This window comes from Triticum aestivum, chromosome 3B (genome assembly GCF_018294505.1).
Source record: "Triticum aestivum cultivar Chinese Spring chromosome 3B, IWGSC CS RefSeq v2.1, whole genome shotgun sequence".
Lineage (NCBI taxonomy): Eukaryota > Viridiplantae > Streptophyta > Magnoliopsida > Poales > Poaceae > Triticum > Triticum aestivum.
In genome coordinates this window covers 226,063,911-226,089,546 of record NC_057801.1, presented here as the reverse complement: position 1 = coordinate 226,089,546, position 25,636 = coordinate 226,063,911, and the positions used below count along the sequence as shown (strand labels likewise).

General features: G+C 45.5%; 4 protein-coding genes and 1 non-coding gene across 9 annotated transcripts; 2 read left to right on the top strand and 3 right to left on the bottom strand.

Annotated features, from left to right (window-relative positions):
- Nucleotides 1-1,228: 1,228 nt before the first annotated feature.
- Nucleotides 1,229-1,302, bottom strand: TRNAI-UAU (transfer RNA isoleucine (anticodon UAU)). Its single transcript has one exon. It is a non-coding gene; the product is annotated as a tRNA-Ile (tRNA).
- Nucleotides 1,303-5,178: 3,876 nt separating this feature from the next.
- LOC123069454 (leucine--tRNA ligase, cytoplasmic) lies at nucleotides 5,179-10,950 on the top strand. The gene is made up of 3 exons (XM_044492314.1): nucleotides 5,179-5,456; nucleotides 6,596-9,918; nucleotides 10,603-10,950. The coding sequence occupies exon 2, from the start codon at nucleotides 6,600-6,602 to the stop codon at nucleotides 9,882-9,884; it is 3,285 nt and encodes a 1,094-aa protein (XP_044348249.1). The 5' UTR covers nucleotides 5,179-5,456; nucleotides 6,596-6,599; the 3' UTR covers nucleotides 9,885-9,918; nucleotides 10,603-10,950.
- Nucleotides 10,951-11,925: 975 nt separating this feature from the next.
- LOC123069455 (tRNA(His) guanylyltransferase 2) lies at nucleotides 11,926-17,686 on the bottom strand. 4 transcript variants are annotated; one of them, XM_044492315.1, is made up of 15 exons: nucleotides 17,342-17,686; nucleotides 16,835-16,979; nucleotides 16,301-16,432; nucleotides 16,069-16,113; nucleotides 15,778-15,947; nucleotides 15,073-15,158; nucleotides 14,883-14,990; nucleotides 14,385-14,514; nucleotides 14,142-14,241; nucleotides 13,903-14,034; nucleotides 13,563-13,607; nucleotides 13,311-13,480; nucleotides 12,934-13,019; nucleotides 12,736-12,843; nucleotides 11,926-12,182 (listed from the first exon to the last, which is right to left on the bottom strand). In XM_044492315.1, the coding sequence occupies exons 2-15, from the start codon at nucleotides 16,939-16,941 to the stop codon at nucleotides 12,075-12,077; spliced, it is 1,527 nt and encodes a 508-aa protein (XP_044348250.1). In that variant the 5' UTR covers nucleotides 16,942-16,979; nucleotides 17,342-17,686; the 3' UTR covers nucleotides 11,926-12,074. The 4 variants fall into 4 exon arrangements, with proteins under 4 accessions (XP_044348250.1, XP_044348251.1, XP_044348252.1 ...); XM_044492316.1 differs by having other exon boundaries at nucleotides 16,835-16,973; XM_044492317.1 differs by lacking the exon at nucleotides 16,301-16,432.
- Nucleotides 17,687-17,689: 3 nt separating this feature from the next.
- LOC123069457 (uncharacterized) lies at nucleotides 17,690-22,577 on the top strand. Of its 2 annotated transcripts, none has more exons than XM_044492320.1 (12): nucleotides 17,690-17,970; nucleotides 18,764-18,950; nucleotides 19,027-19,089; nucleotides 19,193-19,295; nucleotides 19,499-19,603; nucleotides 19,680-19,753; nucleotides 19,832-19,961; nucleotides 20,113-20,185; nucleotides 21,192-21,383; nucleotides 21,734-21,854; nucleotides 21,934-22,158; nucleotides 22,244-22,577. In XM_044492320.1, exons 1-12 carry the CDS (start codon nucleotides 17,897-17,899, stop codon nucleotides 22,322-22,324), a joined length of 1,428 nt encoding a protein of 475 aa, XP_044348255.1. In that variant the 5' UTR covers nucleotides 17,690-17,896; the 3' UTR covers nucleotides 22,325-22,577. The 2 variants fall into 2 exon arrangements, with proteins under 2 accessions (XP_044348255.1, XP_044348254.1); XM_044492319.1 differs by having other exon boundaries at nucleotides 21,734-21,863.
- Nucleotides 22,578-23,628: 1,051 nt separating this feature from the next.
- Nucleotides 23,629-25,575, bottom strand: LOC123069453 (uncharacterized). The gene is made up of 2 exons (XM_044492313.1): nucleotides 24,743-25,575; nucleotides 23,629-24,596 (listed from the first exon to the last, which is right to left on the bottom strand). The coding sequence occupies exons 1-2, from the start codon at nucleotides 25,367-25,369 to the stop codon at nucleotides 24,024-24,026; spliced, it is 1,200 nt and encodes a 399-aa protein (XP_044348248.1). The 5' UTR covers nucleotides 25,370-25,575; the 3' UTR covers nucleotides 23,629-24,023.
- Nucleotides 25,576-25,636: the final 61 nt, after the last annotated feature.

The following is a 25,636-nucleotide window of genomic DNA, read 5'->3' as shown; positions in this document are numbered from 1 at the left end:
TAGTTCTTCCCATCGTTGCGTAAACATCCACTCGAAATTAAGTAAACATCATGTTGTAAATTGTCATGTCATGAACTAGGACCATACTTTCATATAATTCATGAAAAAAATGTCTTTTCACTTGTTCACCCAACTTCCCCGCTGCAATTGGTTTTTGCATCATGAGTACAACGAGTAAACTAGTTTACAAGCCAGAAGCCAGACATAAACTAGACTGTCAGGCAAACATCTGTAGCTAACAAAGAAAATATAGGCATACTTCCAGTTGGCTGATGTTTTGGTAAGATTAATGGAATAAATTGTAATCTTTTTTTAACACATTACAATCACATATGACTCACATATATGCACATACACTCACCCATATAAACATACACACACACACACTCTATCTTTATGAGCACCTCCGAGATCCGGCACAACATCTTATGATTGTCGAATCATCATAAGCATCTCGTAATTGAGGGGAACGTCTCCTCGAGTAGAACTTGAATTATAATGGGTCGGTTCTACCACAAGAAACCCAACTATCTGACAAATGTAAAAAATATCGCATAGCCTGGGACACATAAAAGAGGAGATTGGAGGTACGACCAACTAGCAATGGTGGCGTGTATGACACCTAAGTACCAACGTCAGTTTTTTTTTTGCGAGAAACCTTTGAATCTACTCCCTCTGTCCCAAAATAAGTGACGGAGGACGGAGGAAGTATTCATCTCCAATCATAACATGAAACTTTGTACTATTGAGGCACTTATTTTAGGACAGAGGAAGTATTCATCTCCAATCCTAATAGTACAACGAACATAAAAAATAATAAATTTTGCACTAACTTTAATATAAAATTAATATAAAGTTGAGACACTTATTTTAGTACACAAGAAGTATTCATCTTCAATCATAACAGTACAACGAACATCAGAAATAATAAAAATTACACACCGATACAACACCTGCACACATCAGTTGTTGTCACCGATGGAGAAAAGAAAAATACATATTTGAAAGATAAGAAAAAAAAATCGAATGAGGACAAAAGAAAGTACATATACGAACAATAAGGCAAAAAAAGGTACAAATACCAACGATAAGAAAAAATCGAACGAGAAAAAAAAGTACAGATACGAACAATAAGAAAAAAAATCGAATGAGAAAAAAAAGTACAGATACTAACGATAAGAAAAAAATCGAATGAGAAAAAAAAAGTACAGATACGAACGAAAAAAGGTGCTCCCGGCGGGGCTCGAACCCGCGACCTTCGGCTCATAAGACCAACGCTCTAACCAACTGAGCTACGGGGGCTGTTATGCTTTAGTTACTGATTAACCTTAGTTATTTATAATGTACACGTGTATATATACACACCTCCAATAGTAATTTTGAAGGATCACGATTTCCATAGCTCCTTTTATATTATTTGTTTCCTTCACGCGCTTAATTTACACTATAATTCATTTGAATACTTTTGTTGACTCAAATCTCTTGATTTTTTTCTCAAATACGCATGAGCATGCATATCATATATTAAAGAAAAAGCGGCAAAGAAGCCGGATACAACGCCTTTCGGCCATTATAATGCCAATCACAGGAATTAGCATCCCACATCCACCAAACACACCCACCATGCGTACTACACTACTTGCTTCACCTAGGCCAACCTCATGCCGATGGCGATGGGGCAAGCCACAGAGCAACCAAGCCGCGTCACAACCGCCGCCGAAGACCTCTATAACAAGACCAAAACTTGAGGCAAACACAGACCAATGTACCCCCACCCATTGCGCCAAGAAGAAGTCGGCAAGTGGACGGCAGGACCTGGACGGGCCTAGAGACGACATTATCAAGAGAGCGCCCGCGATGGTGTACATTGCGCCAAGGAGGCCCATGCCCATAGTAGAAGCCGACACCAAAGAGAGCCGTGCCACCGGAAGTCCTCGAGCAACAAGATGACGCTTCCAAGAAGGAAACGACGCCATGGCGCTGCCACCGCCTAGTCCAAAGAACGGACCAAGGGTTTCCCCTAGGCACGAGGAAGGGAGTCGGATCGGGGGCAAAAGCAACGCCTCCACGGAGGGAACGGTGTCCACAGACGTCGCCGTTGCAAGCCTCGACGACGCGAAGCAGGGATTTCTCCCAGCCTAAGATCCCAAAACCCAAACTTTCCGGAGCTGCTCAATCGGGCCGACCACCACGACCGGAGACGTCGCAACATGCAACACATCAGCCTAGCAGCCTCCACCATCTCCAGCGCCCTGGCCAGTGCAACCCCGGCCAAGGACAGCTCCTCCGCGTCCACCGCCACCACCAGCCACCTCCTCCACAGAGTGGCAACCTCCTCCAACCTCCAGCCACGGCCATGGTAGGCCGAGCCAAAACAGACTGGAGGGAAGTCCCCCTCGAGCCGTTGCTTCCACCTGAACCACCGCCGAGACCACCCCTCTCCTGAGCTACTCAGCAGCAACGCTGGGTGCACACCCAGCCAGAAGCGCGGCCGCCACGCCCTACCAGCACACCTACGCGCCACCATGGGGGCCAACCACTAGCTGCCCGCGGCCGCCGCCGCGCCACACTACCGTCCCATGCACGGATCCAGGTGTCAGAGCCAGATCGGGCGAGGCCGCGCCACCCCTGTGGCCGAAGCCTCACCGCCGTCGAGCGCAGACCACCCAAGCTGCCGCACGCCGGCCAGCTCATCCCGGGGCCGCCGCCCCGGCCTCCTCGCTCTGGTCCGCCAGCCGCCGCCGTGCCAGTCAACGGGGCAGGCCTCCAGCGCCGCCCTAGGAGAGGGAGAGAGCACCCCCGCCACCTTCGGCAGCGGGGCCCGCCGCCACCGCGGCGAAGGCCGGCGGCAGCGGCGGCGAACGGGAGCAGGGAAGGGGGCTCGCGCGGCGGCGGCCTGGAGCGACGCAAGGGAAGAGGGGATATCTCTTGAAAAATAATCTTTGTTTAACTTTGTCATAGTTGGACAATCTTCCACGCAAGTTCATGCAGTATTCAATAGTATACCATATGATTCAAGATGACATGACTTTGCAATACCATGCTTGTTCTATTTGTGCAATTTCGCCAACCTAAGAGGTCATATGCATGTTTTTCAACATCTTGTTACTTTTCTTTTTGCGGGAGTACATCTTGTTACTTTTGAAATACATTCACCCCTTGTAATATTTTTTTATGAACTGGAAACCGCGTAATCCATTTAGCCATCTCTTTGTACAGTATGTCATTCAACTCGAGGATCAAAAATTTGGAATCGAATTCTAGGACACCCAACAAAGCAATGTATTCGGTCCTTAGAGTTAGCAATCCCATTGAACTAGCCATCCTTTGCATAGAGATTTAGCGTTAATTCCGTTTTTACCTTCAAGTTTCAAGTTTTTGGCCAAAACTTACTCAATTTAAGAGAGCCATTTTACTCCATTTAATTAACTATTTGCCAGTTTTGGCTTCATAAAAATAATTAGCGTTCTCCCACAAAAAAATAATAATTAGCCTTCTCAAGAGGAATAAAAACCGGCAAATAATTGGTTAATATCGTAAAATGAATGAATTTATCTTAAATGAGGTAAATCCTGTGAAAAGTGTGAAACTTAAGGGTAAAATTGTCGGTAAAAAAAGGGGGAGAGGCCGAGAGATCGGCGATGTCCAACCGACGTTGTGAAATCCCTGTGAATCGAGTTCCTTGGGCGGCCCGTTCCAACCTGAATCTGGTTCGTGCACGCCAAGTCGCCAATCAAGGCCCACGTGACAGTGTGCTAGGATAAACCCTAGTCCTCCCTCCAGCCGTAGCCTCCTCCTCCCCCGTCTCCGTCGCCGTCGCATTCTGCTGGCTCCCGGTTTGCTCCCCGCCCTGAGGCTGCTGCGGCTCCCTGCCTGGTCCGACAGCCGCCGCCGTGCCAGTCAACGGGGCAGGCCTCCAGCGCCGCCCTAGGAGAGGGAGAGAGCACCCCCGCCACCTTCGGCAGCGGGGCCCGCCGCCACCGCGGCGAAGGCCGGCGGCAGCGGCGGCGAACGGGAGCAGGGAAGGGGGCTCGCGCGGCGGCGGCCTGGAGCGACGCAAGGGGAGAGGGGATATCTCTTGAAAAATAATCTTTGTTTAACTTTGTCATAGTTGGACAATCTTCCACGCAAGTTCATGCAGTATTCAATAGTATACCATATGATTCAAGATGACATGACTTTGCAATACCATGCTTGTTCTATTTGTGCAATTTCGCCAACCTAAGAGGTCATATGCATGTTTTTCAACATCTTGTTACTTTTCTTTTTGCGGGAGTACATCTTGTTACTTTTGAAATACATTCACCCCTTGTAATATTTTTTTTATGAACTGGAAACCGCGTAATCCATTTAGCCATCTCTTTGTACAGTATGTCATTCAACTCGAGGATCAAAAATTTGGAATCGAATTCTAGGACACCCAACAATGCAATGTATTCGGTCCTTAGAGTTAGCAATCCCATTGAACTAGCCATCCTTTGCATAGAGATTTAGCGTTAATTCCGTTTTTACCTTCAAGTTTCAAGTTTTTGGCCAAAACTTACTCAATTTAAGAGAGCCATTTTACTCCATTTAGGGCTAGTTTGGTAGCCCGTGATCCCTGGGGGATCCTCGTCAAATACCAGGGCACAGAGCCCACGAGGCAAACTCGGCCCGTGAAAAACCACGAGGATGTTTGGTCGCTCGTTCGCTAGGGATACTCTGCCCCGATCCCCTTCCTTTCCCCGGGCGAGAGATCCACGCCTAGATAGCTCAGGGAGAAAAGCCACGACTCACGCGGTTGCATCTAGCGATCTCCTCCAGCGACTACCTGAGCGCTACGCCTAGCGTTTTTTTTCTCAACGTGATCTTCTCCCCTCTACCCTGTCTTCCAAACTGCCATGATGATCTGCCCGTGGTAGGAGGAGAGGATCCCCGATGGCCATAGCAATCCCCGGTGGAGGATTGGAGCCCTGGGGTGCTTTCCCCATGCAACCAAATTAGGCCTTAATTAACTATTTGCCAGTTTTAGCTTCATAAAAATAATTAGCGTTCTCCCGCAAAAAAATAATAATTAGCTTTTTCAAGAGGAATAAAAACCGGCAAATAATTGGTTAATATCGTAAAATGAATGAATTTATCTTAAATGAGGTAAATCCTGTGAAAAGTGTGAAACTTAAGGGTAAAATTGTCGGTAAAAAAAGGGGGAGAGGCCGAGAGATCGGCGATGTCCAACCGACGTCGTGAAATCCCTGTGAATCGAGTTCCTTGGGCGGCCCGTTCCAGCCTGAATCTGGTTCGTGCACGCCAAGTCGCCAATCAAGGCCCACGTGACAGTGTGCTAGGATAAACCCTAGTCCTCCCTCCAGCCGTAGCCTCCTCCTCCCCCGTCTCCGTCGCCGTCGCATTCTGCTGGCTCCCGGTTTGCTCCCCGCCCTGAGGCTGCTGCGGCTCCCTGCCTCGCGCGCCGTCATCAGGTACTCATCCTGTCCCGCCCCCCGCTCGTCCGCCCGACTGATTGCTAGGACAGTAGAACGGAGCCGCCGCGGACTCGATGGGCTAGTGATGCGATGACGAATTTCGTACTGGTTGACTGCACGGGGAAGCTGTGAGCTTTAGCTGTCGGGTGATTTAGCTTCGGGGCAGGCAGATCGATGTTGATTCTTATGTTTTGTATAATCTGGCGGCCTTCTTCTAGTTTGTGGGGTCGTAGTTGGCACAAGTGATGCGTAGCTTCTCTTCCTGGCTCTGCAAGTCCTGCAATCCAGCTTCATGATCCGGCCTGCAAAATTTTCACAGAAATAAGGTCATGAATATCATCTTTCTAGCACATGGCGAATTTTGAGGGATTTTTGGTTTCTAACTGGTCACCACAGTCAGGACTTTGCTGAATTTTAGGCTTACATTCCTTTCGATTATGTTTCGATCGTTGCATATTGCTCCAGTCTCCAGACATACTGCAGGAAGTGAATTCAGTTAGCCAGCATTGTCCAGGGCGACAAAGGGTAGAAATGTACCAAATGCACAAAAGCAAATTAAAGCCACAAACTGCCTGTGCCGTGACTGTATTATATGTTAACTTCCATCCACGTGAATCAATTTTAGCTCAAGATACTTAACAGGAAAGGTCAAAGAAACATGTCCACTGTGGTTACAAATGTTAATTGCCTTGCAGTTCTCTCCGGCCATCTCCATTAGCATATATCTTCTTTCTCTTGTGCTGTTTGTTGCATCAAATATACCAACCTACACGGTACACACAATATCAGTGTCAGAAGAAACATTACATTGTTAGAAGACTATGCAACATAACACCAGCTTACCTGACCTCCATAATTAGCTTGTTATTAGAAGGCTAATTTTGTTTGATGGCTTGATGATGTTTGCTTATGGCTTATTATGTTTCTGTTACATATAATTAGCTTCATCACATGGCTTTCCTATCCATGAGTTTGTCAGCTATGTTTGAAACAAGATATTCAAGGAGATTGCACTACTCAATTCGTCCAAAAACAATGTTTCTTCGATGTATCTAAGATATTTATTAATTTATTCCTGAGTTAGATTAAATTCAGATGCTTGCCCTTTTGACACCTTTTTTTTGTTGATCGTTCAGGAAAATGTCGTCAAATACTGAAGGACCCAAGAGTCATGCACGTAGAGACCTTTTGCTCAAGATCCAATCAGATGCTCAAACTTGCTGGGAGGAGAGCAAGGTTTTTCAGGCTGAACCTGGCAATGGACCTCCTGGCCCTGGTGAAAAATTCTTTGGCAATTTTCCGTACCCTTACATGAATGGATTGCTACATCTGGGTCACGCCTTCTCACTATCCAAGCTTGAGTTCGGTGCTGCATACCACAGACTCCGTGGCTCGAATGTCCTTTTGCCGTTTGCTTTTCATTGTACTGGGATGCCCATCAAGGCCTCAGCTGATAAGCTTGCTAGGGAGATTCAACAGTATGGAAATCCTCCAGTGTTCCCTGCAGCAGAGGATGATTCAAGTGCTCAAGTGGCAGATGATAGCCAGGCTGACCAGGCTGCTCTTGCCCCAGGGCAATTTAAGAGTAAGAAATCTAAGGCTGCTGCAAAGACCGGCATGCAGAAGTTCCAGTGGGAGATCATGAAGGGCTTTGAACTGACAGATGAAAAAATCGCCAAATTTCAGGATCCGTCTCACTGGTTGACCCACTTCCCTCCGCTGGCAAAGGAAGATCTTAAGGATTTTGGCCTGGGTTGTGATTGGAGGCGCTCATTCATAACCACTGATATGAATCCTTTCTATGATGCTTTTGTTCGCTGGCAGATGAGGAAGCTGAAGAAAATGGGCAAAGTTGTCAAGGATATGAGGTACACGATCTACTCACCACTGGATGGCCAACCTTGTGCTGATCATGATAGGGCATCAGGTGAAGGTGTGCAGCCACAAGAATACGTGTTGATTAAAATGATGGTGATCCCACCTTTTCCCCCCAAGTTGAAGGTCTTGGAAGGAAAGAATGTTTATCTGGCAGCTGCTACATTAAGACCTGAGACAATGTATGGGCAAACAAACTGTTGGGTATTGCCTGATGGGATTTATGGGGCTTTTGAGATCAATGAAACTGATGTCTTCATTGTGACAGCAAGGTCAGCCCTTAATCTTGCATATCAGCATCTATCCAGGGTCCCAGAAAAGCCCACCTGCTTAGCTGAGCTTACTGGCAATGATTTGATTGGGTTGCCATTAAAGTCTCCTCTTTCATTCAATGAAATCATATATGCACTTCCCATGCTCACGATCTTGACAGATAAAGGTACTGGCACCGTGACTAGTGTGCCAAGTGATTCCCCAGATGATTACATGGCACTGCAAGATTTAATCACAAAGCCTGCTTTGAGACAGAAGTATGGGGTCCAAGATGAGTGGGTTCTTCCATTTAATATCATACCAATAATCAACATACCTGAGTTTGGGGATAAGTCAGCTGAGAAGGTGTGCCTTGATCTTAAGATTAAGAGCCAGAATGACAAGGAGAAGCTTGCTGAAGCAAAAAGGATGACATACCTTAAAGGATTTACTGATGGAGTGATGATTGCAGGGGAGTTTGATGGTAGAAAGGTTCAAGAAGCGAAGCCACTGATAAAGAATAAGCTTCTTGGAGAAGGCTCTGCTGTGTTGTATAGTGAGCCTGAGAAGAAAGTCATGTCAAGATCCGGCGATGAGTGTGTCGTTGCTCTTACAGATCAGTGGTACATAACTTACGGCGAAACTGAATGGAAGCAGAAGGCAGTCAAATGTTTGGAAAATATGAATACATTCTCAGCTGAAACCCGTAACGGATTCGAACACACGTTGGGCTGGCTGAACCAGTGGGCATGTTCTCGCTCTTTTGGCCTAGGTACTCGCATTCCATGGGATGAGCAGTTCCTGGTAGAATCTCTTTCAGATTCAACCCTGTACATGGCTTATTACACCATTGCACATCATTTACAAAATGGTAACATGTATGGAGAAGAAATATCTTCTATCAAGCCTGAAGAATTGACAGATGAAGTATGGGAATATGTGTTCTGTGATGGTCCAGCACCCAATAGCAGCATCTCTCCTGCCCTCTTGAGCAAAATGAAGCAAGAGTTCAAGTATTGGTACCCCTTTGATATTCGGGTATCAGGGAAGGACCTTATCCAGAACCATCTGACATTCAGCATCTACAATCATACAGCACTTCTTCCAGAGCATCATTGGCCTCGTGGTTTTCGTTGCAATGGGCATCTTATGCTTAACTCTGAGAAGATGTCCAAGTCCACAGGGAACTTCCTAACTCTTAAGGAGGCTATTCTAAGATATTCCTCGGATGCCACTAGGTTTGCCCTTGCTGATGCTGGCGATGGTATGGACGATGCAAACTTTGTTACTGAAACTGCAAATGCTGCTATTTTGAGGCTTACAAAGGAAATCGCATGGATGGAAGAAGTTATAGCTGCTGAATCTTCTTTGAGAGGCGGTCCTCCCTCTACTTATGCTGACCATGTGTTTGCTAATGAGATCAACATTGCTGTAAAAGAAACTGAGAAGAGCTACAATGCCTTCATGTTCAGAGATGCCCTGAAGTCTGGTTTCTATGACCTACAACTGGCTAGAGATGAGTACAGACTCTCTTGTGGAGCGGCGGGCATGAACCGTGAGTTGTTGGGGCGGTTTATGGAAATCCAGACCAAGCTTATCACCCCGATCTGTCCCCACTATGCTGAGCATGTGTGGCAAAAGATTCTGAAGAAGGAAGGTTTTGCAATAAAAGCTGGCTGGCCAGTTGCAGGCACCCCGGATCCTACTCTAAGAAGTGCGAACAAATACTTGCAGGACTCCATTGTTTTAATGAGAAAGTTGCTTCAGAAGCAGGAGTCTGGTTCCAAGAAACCCAAGAAGGGAGCTGCACCTACTCCATCAGCAGAAAACAAGCTCACAGTTGGTCTGATATATGTCAATGAGCACTATGATGGATGGAAAGAGCAATGTTTGAGGGTGCTTCAATCAAATTTTGATAGCCAAGCACGCTCCTTTGCCCCTGACGAGGAGATTAACGAAGCATTGAGGAACTGCTTCATCGACCGTGAAACAAGTTTCAAACAAGTACAGAAGCTCTGCATGCCTTTCATCAGGTTCAAGAAAGATGAAGCAAGGAATGTTGGTCCCCAGGCTCTAAATTTGAAGCTTCCTTTTGGTGAAATAAATGTGCTTGAGGAGAACCTGGAGCTGATCAGAAGGCAGTTGGGTCTTGAGCATGTTGAGGTCCTGTCGGCATTTGATGGAGCTGCTCGTGCCAAAGCTGGAAAGCATGCTTCTCTGCTGGACAAGAATCCGCCTTCCCCTGGTGAGCCGGTTGCAATATTCATGAGCAAGCAGGAGTTTGAAGCGCAGAATTAAGCCCAGATTAATCTTCTCACAGAACTTTGTTGAGGTACTTGATTTTTGTCTACTTCTCACTGCATAGTACTCCCTCCGTTCGGAATTACTTGTCGCAAAAATGGATGTATCTAGACGTATTTTAGTTCTAGATACATCCATTTCCGAGACAAGTAATTCCGAACGGAGGGAGTAGTGGTTTTCTACCATCTCTTGCTTTATGTAGGAGACTAGAACTGGCTCCTTTTATTCTTCACGTTAGATTCTGTTGTAGTTTTTGTGCCTGGGAAAATAGTTTTTAGCAAATTTTTATCATGATGGTGTCAGGTAAAGCATGCTGGTATTGTTCCATTGTGCAGTTGTAGCCTTGCAGAAAGAATTAGTGAAGCAGACTGGCCTATGAAATGTTTGCAGCTGTTGCCCTGTGATACCATTTCCTTGTTTCTGTTAATCTTTTGCTGAGTTGTAAATCTGTGCTAGTTGCTAATGTCATTGTAGTCTATTATGGTGGAGGGCCATGCATGTCTTATCTTATTTGAGGCTGCCTGTGCTTGCCTGCTTGACAGTTTAGTCAATAATGTTAGAAAATATTATGTTAAACCAGAGGTTGTAAACCTTTTACTTGAGATGATGACCATCTAGACGACAAATATTACCCCCGTTTCCCTTTTTTTTATGAGATGAGTCTGACTTTGACATCCTAATGATCTCGGTTCCTCTCTTGGTTGTTCTCCTACAGGTGTTTTGCAAGGCGTGGTATCGACTGGTTGTTGCTCCTGTTGATTCTAGCATGAGGCGCCTATTGGGAAAATGGAAAGGAGCCTTTTCTCCAGCTTGACTGCAGATGATTGAGAAGGAATTTGGTTTCCAAGCTTTTGCCAGTTTTGTTTCTTTTTAGATGTGGATGCAGAGATGGCAAGTGCAGAATACAAGGAGTATTCTTGCTTTTATATACAGCAATGTCTAGTTTGTTTACTTGCCAAAGTTGTGACATATTCCTGGCACTTGATCACATACTCCATGATATATTGTTTCTGCTGAAATGTTCAGTGACCATAGTAATGCTGTTATGCTGTCAGTTTTTTTAGATGTGTCATTGTCGATGTGGAATCTATTTCTCAGTTATGTCATGTATCCTGTAACAACGCCGGCTTGCATTGCGTTTACATGTCGAGAGTGTCTCTTCCAGTCTGTCCTGGAAACAAAACAGAGGGAGCTACTGTTAGGCTGGTACCTGTGGCTTTCTAGTGGCACTGATTATCCGTCCGTCCGTCCGTCCGTCAGTTGGCTTTGCTTAAAATTGTTGGCCATTTGGTGCGGTCTGCCACTAGATTCTCTTGCGGTCTTGCATTGAGTTGAGAGGCATTGCCTGGGAGGGAACCTGCAGAATATACGTGTGTTCTGGCCAAGCATTTCGGTGAACGCCAAGGACGATTTACGTGCTGTTCGGTTAGCCAACCATTGCAACCTACCGATGGCCGTTGTAGAGTACAACTCGTATCATTCCTGGGCTGACAAGTTTGGCTAAAGAAAGACGGTCCATGTTTGGTTTTCGCGATCAAACAAGCCGCTCGCTATGTACGTAGATACTTCCACTTGAATCAGCACTGATGTAACTGTCCACAATGTTCTTGCCCAACCGAAGACACGCCGCGTCTCTTCATCACCTGCCCAAAAGCTTCAAATGTGTGGCTGCAGCTCTCACTCTCACCACGACGCCAAGAGATCTCTGGCTAGCTGATGCCCCTCCTGGGCTAGACCCCTGCGTCTGACCAGAAGTTCTCTTAACTATCCTCTGGGACTCCAGAAATGCTGCCGTATTTAGGAATGAAGACCATGACAGCCGGCTAGCAATTACAAACATTTGTTCCGATTTCGAGTTATGGTGTAACCGTTTCAGGGCACCGGTAGATAAGGTTGCTGCCAAGTCCTTGACCATTTGGGTCAAGCTTGAGTAAGTATAAAACAGTTACTCCCTCCATCCCGTAATATAAGACGTTTTTTGACACTAGTTACATTATGGGACGGAGGGAGTAGTTATGTAGGTGTTCAGGGTAGCTAGTACAGTACTTATAAAACCGGTAGATAAGGTGGAGACTCTCTCCCCCCGTTGATTCCTCAAAACACAATCTACAAAACAGTGATGTTTCTAGACAAAATTCCAGAGGATGATGGGAGCTACAAACCGGCCTAGAATAAGTACGAATATCATCATTTGTCGAAAATATAAATATGCTTTCTCCAAAAGTCAGGCCCCATGTCAACATGGGTCACTGCCACATCCCACCCATCTCTCGCGACATCTCCGCTCACTTCCACCTGCAGCCATTTGCAGTGAGCCGTTAGCAAAGAAACTCGGACGTGATCTAAGAATCATCTTCTGCTCCAACGCACACAACAAAAAAAAGAAGGAAAAACTTCTCCTCATATGATGGCAGCACTTCCACCTAATCACTTAAGAGTAATACATGCATGGTTTATAAATTTGGGTGATTTCTCCGTTTCGAATTTTTTTTGGGGTGATTTGTAGCCTGTTGGACAGCATTACTTTACTTTTACTTTATTCATGCAGATGCAATGGTTTAAGAAGTTGCTCATGATCAGTATCAGTTGGAAAATGTATCCACCCATCTCTCAGACACAGTTCTTTTTCAGGCAACATGGCCTTGTTTTTTTTAACAAACTGCGGATAAGGGCCGAAATGCCAGAACATTTCTTCAGTTATAGTTACCGAAAAATTACTCTGATCCTTTAGGTGATGTCAGTCTTGCTTCTTAAGCATCACTATACTGTCATTTTGGTTTGCCTAATAACAATGGCAGCACAAACAACATTATTGGTGAAAATTATTCGTGAATGATGCACAAGATACCTTTTGACGGTAAGTACATGAACCCTTTCGGAACATAGCGGGTTCATTGTTGTAGTTCATTTGAAATCGTTGAAAAAGCAACTCGTTCTTATCCTTTGATAATGTTCCCTTCAGAGAATATTAAAGAGTTAAGAGACCACAGATAACTAAAGAATTAATTACGAGAACTGAAAAAGCATTTAAATGATGAAAGAAGACCTTTAGTATCTCATTAGCTTTGTTTTCATCTTCTCCAGATTTCACTAACATCCAAAAGCATGTATTGTATTGGTTCCTGTTGTGACCTGCAAATTAGCGTGTAGAACAAATCAGCTCATTTTCTTCTTATGGTTCGTTCTAACTACTAGAAGAGTCAACACCCTGCAACAGGGTATCGTTGAATAAAAAGATACTTGGACACTGATAAGTATTCATCACAGCATAGAGCTATACAAAGTTACAAACACCAAATTTAATACATTCATACTGCTGCAGACAACATACGAATTCACATATTTCATGCTGAACTATTATCGACAAGTCCATTGACATTTTCGGTTAGTTAAAGATATGCTATGTTAGGAGGAATAACTCACATTCTGCTTGCCTCCAGGACAAATAATCACAAACGATCTTTGGTTTTGGGTAACAGAGAACTTCTGCTTCAAATTTAGGTGGCTGCACTAATTCTTTACTGGGGAAATATTCTTTCCACTTCATTGTGTAAAAGGAAGTGAAACATGATGAACATGAAGAAAGGATTAATCTGCAAAAGAAGTTGCATAATTTATCAAAGACTTGACCAGTTGAAAAGCACACACTGCAGGAATTCTGAAACTAATAACTACCTCTCATTTCTCTGGTACAATTCAGTGTTCTCCTGGAACACAAAGCTGCAACAATAAAAAATAATTAAATGATTTGCAGCAAATTTTCAGGTTTGCCATCAAACAAACCAAAAAACACCCATCTAAACTTAAGTGCATCATATTTAAGCTTTTTTTGGATGGTTCACTTCGCTTACAGTTTTAACATGATCCTTATATTGCCAATGTATTCAATTCAAATCACTTCTGCTGACAGAAGGAGGAAAAATTGTGCTATGCGGAAACAAATATTCTTGTTTTCTCTGTATTTTCCATAGTTCTCTCCATGCAACAATAGATATGTTGCACGGGCATATCATACCTGTACTCGTTGCTAAAGCCATAACCAAAGATAATATCAGGGAATTGCTCCATCATCAAAGAAGCAGAAGCGTTCATCAAACTTAAAGCAGTCTCATCATTTGGCTTGTCAAATGAATGGATCAGCGAGAATCTAGGGGAAAATTTTGAATTCTCCTTGTTAGTAAGACAACATAAGTATCTAAATGTATTGCCGCATGTATTTAGCAATGTATTTAAATATGAAAGTAGGGTCCTCACTGGTCGAATTGGCAGGCGCTGATACGAACAACGATCCAATTACAACATGGAAGCCTGCGGATGTCGTCAAACTTCTTCACATACTCGTATCTATATTTTCCTTTTTCCCCGACACACAATTAGACTGGTGATGTATATATCCAAAGTTGACAGGAGCTTTAGGTAAGCTTCCAGTCCAGCTAAAATAAAAGTTGACAGGAGCTGGACTGGAAGCATACCTATAACTAGAATGATTCAACTAACCTTCTTGAAGAATGTATTGATGTTTTTCCCAAAACTCAGGTCCTATGATATCTAGATTTGACACTGTAATTGCCAGCCGGATTCTTTTTATGGGATTCCCGTAGTCGTCTGTTTTCACCTTTGTTTCTACCTACAGAAACATGTAGAACCCTAACATTAGTCAACAATCAGACCCACAAAAGAAATGCAGTATAGGTCTGCACACTTGATTGCTCATCACAACCATTGATCAATATCAGACAAGGAAATGGCATTAAATGGCAACTAAGGTGCTTCAATTATCCATACAAACTAAAGTACAGCAAGAATGTGTATATGCAAAATAAAACCAGAAGAGAAATCAGAAATGCAAGAATATCTCCGGCACAAAATATGACTAGAAGCTATCATGGTCATTTGTATGTATCATGCAAATAATGTTTTCTGTGATGTAAATCTTCACTGAGAATAAGCACGAACGTCAATAATAATGAACTTTTGAATGCTTGAGAGTGTTACCTTATCTCGATAAACACTTGATCCTTTCCGGAACATAGCCGGTTCATCCTCATAGTTGACTTGGAACTGTTGAGAAAGCAACTCATTCTTGTCCTTAGAAAATGTCCCCTACAAGAAAATAGACGGTTAAAGAGACGAAAAATACAAATGCTACAAAAAGACACCTCTAACCCTAGATAATTCAGATGACCTTCAATGTCTGTTGTGCCTCTTTTTCAGTTTTTCCAGACTTCACCAACATCCAGAAGCATGTATTATAATGATTATTTATATGACCTGAAAGGCACACACAAAATTAAATATGTAATTTTCACCCATTAATTAAAACTAGATAACACCCTGCGCGTTGCTGCGGAAATTTATAGCATGAAATTAGAATATATGAGAATAATACCGCACCACATTTTTGCCATATGAATAGTAGCAAACCTAGAGGTAAATAGAGGGTGGATGCATGTTATATTGCCTTGTGGCATTCAAGTTCAATTATTTGTTGCTGAAAAAAACACAAAATAAATTGATGACGTGGAGGGCTTGCATGTGCTTGATGAGGGCTTGCATGTGGTGGGAAACGGAAGAAAGTGAAAGGGTTGCTTGATCATGTGGATGGCTTGCATGTGCATTTAAATGGGATCACTTACTTAAGTAGCGAAGCAACCGGACATAGAAATCTCACTGAAGTGACACATACATACACCATATTCTTATGTTTAGTTAATGTTGCTGAAGCTTCATAGTTTCAACAACTTTTGGTAAATAACATACATGACATGATTTTATTGTTTTTGAGTGGAAACATGATTTTATTGTAGAGAACATCAACACACATAACTGCACAATATAAGAATATGATTATTTTTCTAGAAAAATGTTGACTGTAGTTTAAGAAGCTTACAGTCCACTTGCCTCCATGCCAAATAATCATGAATGGTTTTCATATTTGGATAGCATACAACTCGCCCATCAAAATAAGGAGGCTCCCTCAAATCTTTATTAGGAAAGAAATCTTTCCACTTCATCACGTACACAGATGTGAAGTAAGAAACACATAAAGACAGAATTTTGCTGCAGGTATTGGTAGAGAGTCAATAAGATGATGAGATTTTATAATAGAATAGTTCAAACCATTCTGGGCATGGCAGTATCCTAATAGTGAAGGAGTGAACAGACCAAATAAGGTAGGTACCTTTCTCGCCTTTGATAGAATTCTGTTTCCTCTCTGAAAACAAAACTGCAAAGCAAACAGAAAGATAACACACTTAGATTATTATCCAAAGAATGAACAGAAGTCTTTCAAACAGGAAGAACGGGACCTGCACAATTAAAAAAAGAATGTGCATTCACAACGGTATTTGCATATAATTTTTTTTGGCGCCAAATCTGCATACAATTTTGTAATTCTAACTTCGATGTTATACCTGTACTCGTCGCTAACACCATAAGCAAACACTATATCAGGGAACTTCTCGAGCATAGAGGTGGCACAAGCATTCATCAATCTTAAAGCATTATCATCATTTGGTTTCTCAAAGGCATGTATCTTCGAGAATCTAACAAAAAGAAAACTGAAATTAGTGGACACTGGAAAAAAACAACAAAGATAAATATTTTTAATCTGGAGCAACAGTGATCCCCATATTTGCATAATGTAAACTTATTTGCATGTTTCCCATATGTTTATCATCACAAAAAACCCTCAAGCAAGAGATATTGGTGCATGAACTAGACCAAGAATTAAGATGACAAGATGGTCGATGCAGTTGCTTGACCACTAGTGACCATATCAGTGTACAGCTAGGAAGTGAGCAAAGTACAATGAGAGCAACCAGTCAAGGTTTAGAGACTATCAGCTATAATAGAAAGCAGCAATCACTTAACAGGGTTGCGGAAAAAATTAAGAAACGTACATATAAACTGGTTTTCTATTACCCTGGGGAAGAGATGAACTATACCGGTGAAAATGGCAGCCGTCGATGCGGACAACAATCCAGTTGGAGGCCGGGAGGCGGCGGTCGAACTCAAATTCCCTCTTCACATACTCATACTCACTGTTGGCCATCACCCGACACTACAAGAAACGTGTTCTTGGAGCTGCACCTAGAGAAAATCATATAGTAAAGTGGCGGTATAGATTTTTGAACTTGAGTGAAATCTGCATTTGGCTGCCGGTTTGTGTACATTTGCTATCATAAACTAGCTAAGTGCCCTGGTGACATTGTGAAAGTAGGACTGTGCTAGTGAAGTTGAAATTACTACTGTCAAACACCCATCCTACCGATACAGGAAGGGACATCGGCGAATTGACGGTAGGAATCAGCAATAGGACATTGCAATGCTTTTGCCCTTTCTGTTTGAATGCTGAGCGTTGAACTTCCGTTGCTTCGTTATTGGTTACATACAGTAGTCGTGCGGGCGCATGGAAAAAGAACAGGACATTGCAATTTGGCATGTAGACGTACCTAACCGTGTCCACCTTGCCGAGGCAGTGGAGGCCGGCGGCCGGCGGCCGGTCTAGAGCACTTCGAATCTGGAGTCTGGAGTCGGTGTCCGTGCCGGCCACTGACCGCTGGTCTTGGATCGATTCAGAGAGAGAGGCGGGAGGGGCAGGAACTCTATAGCTGCTGCGGGAGGGCGGAGAACGATGGCAACCGCCGGAGAGGAGCCGCGACGGGCGAGGCGCGCGCCGGCAGCCGAAGAAAGCGGAGAGGCCGGCGGCGGTGGTCGGCAATGTCAGGAGGACCCTACTATCTGAACTTGTGCAGTCCTTTTTATCCGAGTCTCAGAAACAGAAGAGAAGGGCCGCTTGCACTCATCAGGCCGCAGTCTGGCTGGGCCGTGGGCTGGGCTTGCAGGTGGTGGCGGTCTGTTGCAGCTTCGCAGACAAAGCGGAGAGAGAGAGAGGGAGGAGCCACGGCACCTCAGTTCGGCGCCCAGCCAGGTTAAGGTTTGGGAGGGCGGCAACGCAAACCCATCTCCCCCAAATCCATCCCGCTGCTGGTCCTGGTGCCGGTGGGATGAAGATTGACGATCCCCTCGACTTCGAGGGGGATAACGACCCCCTCCTCACCGTCCGCCGCCCCGCTAAGAGGTACTCCCGCGCCGCCGTCCCTTTCCTCCCCCATTCGAATCCATTCCAGTCTCGTTCTCGATTTCCGCCGATAGGTTTCTGCGGCAGGGACACGTGGATGGCGAGTTTCGATTAGATTTGATTTCGTATGAACATGGCGCACTTGCTCAGGTTTTCAGCTGTATGGACGTGGGGCGTTTCCTTCTACTGGTGATTTTAGGGCTTACCACTTTTATTAGAGGCTGATGCTATCAAATGAGAATTTCCATGATTGAGTATGTTGGTATCGATTGACCCATCCGTCGCGGTGTTAGAAGGATGGCACCAGTAGCAGTAGCATCAGAGGCAGCAGCCTGTATCATCGAAGCAACTAGTAGTGCTAGGAAAATCTCTATCCACAGAAAAGGAAATGATGGACTAAGCTTGAGAAAATATGTCTTGTGAATACATAAAAGGAAATGATCAGTACCGGATGATCAACCGGTCGCGCCGCTTTTTAGTAGCACTCGCATTAGAGGCAGCAACCTGTAAGGTCAATGGAAAATCTCTAGACACAGGAAAGAAAGGATGAACTAATAAGCTTGATAAAACGCAAAATTGGATGTATTGTGAACAAATACAGGGCCCAACTATTTTGTGGTGTGCTCGCAGAGCAAAAGCTTGTTTAATGTGTCTTTATCTGGGAGAATGCTTGGTGGAATTTTACCACCGGAGTCATCTGGCCCCCGTGGCGTGCAATTCGGGTTTAGCCTATCAATGATACGGTCATTCTAGCGATTTAGCAATCATTGATCAAAGTCAGTGTCCATTGCAGGAAGAAGGTTATTGGGCTGGATGATCTCGTAGAAGATTACTTTAATTCCGGTAAGGATGAGCTCAAAGCTTCTGCTGCTGCTAAGTCTAAGGGTCGCCCCAAAGGAGACAATTCAGACGATGAAGACAAGCAGGTCAGGGAGAAGGAGATTGACTTCTGCAAATTTGTGGAGGAGTGTGAGGAGAAGGTAATTGTCAAATAAGCCATATGTCCTTATAGATTGCACCTGTTTTTCTTTAATATATATCTTACTTTACTTAAAGGCGAAAGCGATGGATCCTGGAGAGGATGTACCCCAATGGGGCCAGCAAGTTTTCGGCTGTCAGGTTAAATGGCCCTAAATTTGTTCAGTTTATCTTCAATGCTAGGTTCTGTTTTTTATTTTTCTAGTTTCTACTACTAAAGTATCTTCATTAACTGTACTTGCAGAAATCACCCTCAGTTCTTAATGGCACGGGAGTTGAAAATTGCCAACTTTTGCAATCATTCTGTGGAGATGAGCAGTTAGGTTTTGATCTAGAAATTGAACGAGGTTAGTTTTGTTATGCGCGTGTAATTCTCGTATTTGACTAAAAGTAGACACTATTGCTTTACTTGTATTTGATTTATCCCTTCTGTTTCGCATTGTGCCACCATGACTGGTTATTTTCTTTTGTATCTAGTTATGTTTGCTTTCAGGATTTGGTTTTTCCTCTTGCAGATAATGTAAGCAACTTCTTAATGTTATTTATGCAGGAGAGGGCTTTTTAGAAGGCATGCTGATCAATGGATGGCTTTTGAAGTTGGTACTCCTATATGGTTCTGTTGAAGACTCTATAGCATCAGGGGTGCTAACCAAGTGTAAGGATCTATGCTTAGCTCAGTTCAAAATTGTTCTTTTAGATTGCCTTGTATGCTTACCACCATTAGCCACCAGTGCTGTACTCATCCAATAAGAAGTTGCAAGATTCTGCATCTGAATTTTGGGATAGTCTCCTTTCCCTAAATGAGGTAACTGCATAATCAGTTTTCTTTTGTGTTTTTGTGTTCTGCCTTTGGCCTCTGTACATAACTTCAGATTGATTGCAGGATGATAAACCATTGGTAAACTTTGGATACTTTCCAAGCTACTCTATTCTTATGGGTGCTATACTCAACTATGGATACCTACATGATGCTCCTTGCACTAAAACTTGCACCTCTGAAATTGCGGTTGCAGGTTGGTTCCATACATAATTTTCTTCCTTTCTTAATCAGTTATCAATTATGCACGACACATTTGATTTTGAGTCTTTAATTTCATACTTGTGATGGTGAACATTGTGGAAATTCCATCTCCATTTCTTAACTAATTTTTCATTCATGACCAGACACTTCGGATGGTGGTCCACCTCAAAACATCACTGCATGGTTAAGAGTTGTATCTGCTTGCTGCAAAATTAGGTAACTGGATTGTCTGATACAGAGTATGGCTGTTTTTTTGCTTGTGATTCACTTACAAAATCTAAGATGGAACTGCCTATGTAAAGCTATTCACTGCAACGTTCCATTTGCCTACGAAATTCAAGATTTTCACGGCATAGTTTTGCAACAGAATGTCTAGGATAATGTATCTATATTTTTTTCCTGTCTTGTATTTTTTCCTGTTAAGCTTCATGCATTAGCCAACGCAACCAAAAGTCCGAACTAATGGAAAGGGCTAGACAATCCACATATACACTTCAACACCCCCTCTCACGTGTGCGTGGAAAGTCAACACGTGGGTGGACTCAGAGTCTCAGAGATATGGCTCAAGAGGCCTATACGTGGACACAAAGGGAGGCAGCAGCAATTTTTAGATAAATTGTGGAAGCCAGGACTTGAACTCAAGACCTTAGCTCCGATACCATGTTAAGCTTCATGAACTAGCCAATGCATCCAAAAGTCCGAACTAGTGGAAAGGGCTAGACAATCCACATATACACTTCAACACCCCCTCTCACGTGTGCGTGGAAAGTCGACACGTGGGTGGACTTAGAGATATGGCTCAAGAGGCCTATACGTGGACAAAAAGGGGGGCAGCAACAATTTTTAGATAAATTGTGGAAGCCAGGACTTGAACTCAAGACCTTAGCTCCGATACCATGTTAAGCTTTATGCACTAGCCAACGCAACCAAAAGTCCGAACTAATGGAAAGGGCTAGACAATCCACATATCACTTCAACACTTCCAATCCCCAGTATGATGAGAATCTCTGCCTTGAGAATTTATCAATTGTCACTACTGTAGTCATGAAAACATGTAGGTGTACTGTTCCATAATATATAACAATGATTTATTTCTTCTGAACTGTCGTTTGTTATCGCTCATTTAATCCTTGGAGAATATTGAAACATTGTGATGTTAGCAAATATTTGAAATAGCTATATCATACATTATGTTTTAATGGTCTATTTATTTATTGTACAGAAAAATGCATGCCGTCTTCTCACCTTCGGAAGCGGAAGATGTCCTTGTTATTGTTATTTCACTCTTTTTGGACCGTCGCCTTGAAGGGCTGCTGCTTATTTTGGGAGATTGCCTAAATTCACTCATCTCGTACTTCAATACGAGTGAATGGGAAAGTAGCTGTCTGATTGTTGCTGAGTCAATTTCTAAGAGGTAAAAGGTTCAGTGATGCCTATTATAAATTTGTAGCCAATAATACTGTTTTGACCATATATCCATGTCCAATCAGAGAAATGCTGGAGTACTTAAACTGGATCCTGAATAAATAAGTGTCACACTCACTGGCAATTACTGCTTCTTGACAAGTACTGTATATCATCAATGAATCTCGTTTGCTCAATTTGTGCTAATTACTTGCATCCATGGCATGTAAAGGCAGTTGAGTTGCCTGTACATTATCAGCTCATGGTATTTATTGTGTTAAAGAAGCTTGCTCGAGTCGGTCCCATGATTTTTCCACTTAGGGTGTTTGCCTCTCTGAAGTCAGTTTCATAAAATTGTAGGGTCAAGATGGATCTTAATTGTTTAAGGCTTGTTGACTGCATTACCGGAACCAACGACCGTAGCAAATTCCTAAGGAGCCAGCTGGCCCTTCAGTTGCTCAAAAATAGCTTCTGCCTTAAAGTAAGCATGGTGAGCATGTGTTCTCTGTATGAATCGCCTTGTGGCTAGTGGCGCTGACCTGCATATCCTGCATATTTAGGTGGCGAATGTTGAAAGGATCCTGAAGTCGGTCACATCGATAAATGTGAAGGAGAAAGAATGCAATTTCTTTGTGCTATACGTGCACATAGTTTTGATGGACAACCTGCTCTTCTCTAGCGACGCGTTCAGAAACAAGACCGCGATAATCGACGCATGGCGCAATTTTCTACGCAACTGCTCGACCCATATAGGATGCACGGACTGGAGGTTCTACGCTTCGAAGGTGCCTTTTTGCTTTGTTTGAGCTGATGCATCCTTTTTTTTCTTTCCTATATGTTGCTCATGAGCATATTGTTTGTTGGGTGCAGGTCCGGAACAAGGCGTCGTATCTCCTGCAAGGTGCAATGCTGAAAAGGCCTGCTGGCAGTGGTAGCATTCCTGCCAAGTGATTTGAACCAACCTACTGAAATGCCTGCTGCTGGAGAGCACGGAACCTACGCCCTGATTTACTAGCACAAGTAGTATGTTTAGGGTGAATTGTAGGCTCATTTTTGGGTACGTGATGGTGGCTGACAGTAGTATTCTCAGCCCATGTATAGGGTAGTCCCCAGCACTCTCAAGTCTCAACGCCGAGAATGCCACTTGATGAACTTTTTGCAGCATCGACTTCTACTGAATATACATTATGTAGATTTGCTTGTCTAATTAGCCTAATTTTGTACTCCCTCCGTTCCAAATTACTTGTCGCTGAAATGGATGTATCTAGAACTAAAATACATCTAGATACATCCATACGTGCGACAAGTAATTCGGAACGGAGGGAGTACCTTCTAATTAGCCTAATTTTGTACTGTGGAACTCCAACAAGACGTGGCTGTCGGCTTGCAAATCGCATCGTTTTAGTGGGAAAATGGGAATCAAGTGACGCATCTGATACCCCCTTGCATTCTACTTCTACTATGGATGCTCATCGGGCACAGCTGTGGCAGAAGAAAAATGAAGACAGCGAGCCGGCCGCCGCGATGGTCGCCGGGCGGGAGTTGCTCCATGAGGTATCGGCTGACACCTGATGAACGCAGCTGCATATGCCGGTTGGATCTGGCACGCTACTTACGCCGAACTGGCCAGATTCCGAACATTGTTTTTGGCCTCGCCTGCTGGTGCACATGGGATCCGGTGGGCGGGCGGGCGGGCAGCCAGGTGTGCGTTGCCATGCCCTCCTGCTGCTCGCTGGCTACGCGCTGCATTATTGGCTCGCCATGCCCACTAGCAGACCTTGTTACGTGAACGTAAACGTATCGGCCAAAACTTATCCTGCGTTGCGTGTAGACAGTTTGTAGTGCCAGCGGCATTTTCTTCACTTCCAAATTGTGTGCTACCTCTACGTGCCATGAGCCCGGACGGGACGGAACCCCGGCTAAGAAAAGAAAGAAAGATTTGGACTCCATTTCGGTCACCCGCGACAAAATAAACTCGAGCTGGCACCTTGCCTCGCCTCCAACGTGGATGGAAATTCGGTAGCGAGACTGCGAGAGTGACTAGGAATTCCATCAACCGTCCATTCTCTCATCTGGGTGCTAGATCCCTCTGGCTCTGGGGAAGCTATTTTCCTCCCTCGTTGGGCATAGGATCTCTTTGTTTTCCGAGGTACCACTTTTAAGGTCTCTTCCAATGCATAGGTGCTTACATGAGATGCTAAGTGCATTTAAAATCTCAGCAACTACTCTTTACAATGCAACGTTTCCTTCCGGAGTCACCATAATGTTCTATCTCTTCTTTAAATACTTTGTCACATCATCTTTTACCTATATGGCATTCTTAGCACCAGTACAACGTGGAGCACTTGGAAGGTCCTAGAATTAGGCTAAATCAAAGAAAGAGCAGCAATGCCTGGATCAAAAGGGTTCGATGATTTCCACATGTTTTTATTTCAGAAATCAACCAGGGGAGAGCACTGAACAGCTACCTAAGTGTGTTTATCCATGTCGGATCTTCGGCGGAGGCGGAAGTAACAAAAATCGGAGTGTCGTATCATTATCGGGCGTAGCAGCGTGGTTTTTTCAAATCTTGATCATCGTCTCTCCGGTGTGTAGAAGCGTAGGTGTGGCTTGTGCCATGGAGGCCAACACGGCGGCGGGCGGCGGCCATTTAACACTCTTGTCGGACGTTGCACGCGACGGCCTGCGCCCACATGCGAATCTGGTCCTTCATCTCCGCCGCGGACCTCGCGTCCGCCTGCTGCAGCCTTATCGCCGCCGCCGCCGTGGGGGGCGCCGACCGCGCCCCGTGCTGCCACGCCTCCGACAGGTACGGCCGCCGCACGATCCCGTCGCCGCCGTCATTGCACGCGGCGTTGCTGGTGCCGATGCCGATGCCGTTGGCGTTCGCGCTCGAGTCGTCGTTGTCGCTGGTGCTGCCGGACCCGGAGACGGAGCCGGAGCTCTTGTGGGGCTTGTTGGCCTTGTCGTCGCGGAGGCCCGGGAGGACGTCCGCCAGACTCTCTCTGAGCTCCTCCTGGTCGAACACGAAACCCAGGTCCTTGAACCCCTGCACCTCGATCGACTCCAGCGCGCTCGAGCTCTTCCACATCTTGTCCTGCAAGCCGCTCTTGTCCCGGACGAGGGCCGGCTGCTGGTTCGCGCTGAACGATCGGAGGTCGCGCCGCGGCGGGCCACGCTCCGCTCTGCTGCCGCCGCCTGTCATCCTCGGCGTCCGGTCAGGCTGCAATGAAAGAAATCAGCACGTCAGTTCGTCGGACACGTAGTAGCTGAGGTCCATAGCTCAGAGCATTTCGATCGATCATCCAGTCCACGATCGGTTGATGATATGGCGATGAGGAGATGCCTATGATGCATTGGAGTTGGTACCTTGGTGGGCGTGCTCGAGCGGTAGTGCCTCTCGAGCGTGCTGTGGGAGTGCCTGAGCCTGGGCATGCTCGGCGTTGACTCGGTGACCCCGGCGGGTCGGCGGCCGTGGCCGTCACCCATGGTCGCGGACGACGTGACCGGCATGGACGGCGCCCGGTTGAGCGCCGACGACCCGCGGCCTTCCTCGGCGATCCTGGTGCGCAGGACGCCCTCGTAAATCTTGCTCCAGTTCATGTCGTCGTCCTCCACCTCGGCCTCCTGCTGATCGCCGCCACAGCCAGCGTCCTCCTCCACTATCAGCTCGTTGTCCTTGGGCGACGAGGGGTCCATCCCGATGCGAGGCGCCGGGAGCGACGGCGTCCGGAGGAGCCTCCTGGACCCGGACGCGTTCGCCCTGGCCGTCCGCCCGGACGCACCCGCACCGGCCGAGGACGTGGACGGCGACTTGGGCAGCAGCGGCGGCCTGCTCCTCCCCCTGGCGGCGTCGTCCCTGCTGCTGCCGCCGAGGGAGTTGCTGAAGAACCAGTAGTCGTCGAGCAGGTCGAGCGCCGGGGCGTCCGCCTTCTTGTTGCCCTGCCGCTGCCGGACGACGTCCGCGTCCCGCGGTGCTGACAAGAAGGAGCTCATGGCTGCCTGCGTGGCGCGGAACAAGAGATGAGATGGGGAGGAGGAAGATGCGCGCTCGCTAGGTGGCCGCTGGCTTTTTGGATTGGCCTGAGCCGTCGGCCTGGTGGGTGTGGCCTGCGGTGGCGTGGCGCGAGAGGGAGGGAGAGCGAGAGCGAGCGATTGTCTTGTCTCGTACGAGAGGGAAGGGAAGAGGCGGGGGATGGACGGATGGGCGCCGCCACTTTGTTGTTTTCCCGTGTCGGGCTTGGGGTTTTGTTTGCGGTGGCC

Coding starts and splice junctions, on each gene's coding strand:
- LOC123069455 (XM_044492315.1), bottom strand. CDS start 16,941: ATGGCCAACAGTGAGTATGAGTATGTGAAGAGGGAATTTGAGTTCGAC. Junction 16,433..16,834: donor GACGGCTGCCATTTTCACCG/GTATAGTTCATC, acceptor TCTTTTTGTTAG/ATTCTCGAAGATACATGCCT. Junction 13,481..13,562: donor TTGTACCAGAGAAATGAGAG/GTAGTTATTAGT, acceptor CTTCTTTTGCAG/ATTAATCCTTTCTTCATGTT.
- LOC123069454 (XM_044492314.1), top strand. CDS start 6,600: ATGTCGTCAAATACTGAAGGACCCAAGAGTCATGCACGTAGAGACCTT.
- LOC123069453 (XM_044492313.1), bottom strand. CDS start 25,369: ATGAGCTCCTTCTTGTCAGCACCGCGGGACGCGGACGTCGTCCGGCAG. Junction 24,597..24,742: donor GCTCGAGCACGCCCACCAAG/GTACCAACTCCA, acceptor CTTTCATTGCAG/CCTGACCGGACGCCGAGGAT.
- LOC123069457 (XM_044492319.1), top strand. CDS start 17,897: ATGAAGATTGACGATCCCCTCGACTTCGAGGGGGATAACGACCCCCTC. Junction 19,754..19,831: donor GTCTCCTTTCCCTAAATGAG/GTAACTGCATAA, acceptor GATTGATTGCAG/GATGATAAACCATTGGTAAA. Junction 20,186..21,191: donor TCTGCTTGCTGCAAAATTAG/GTAACTGGATTG, acceptor TTTATTGTACAG/AAAAATGCATGCCGTCTTCT.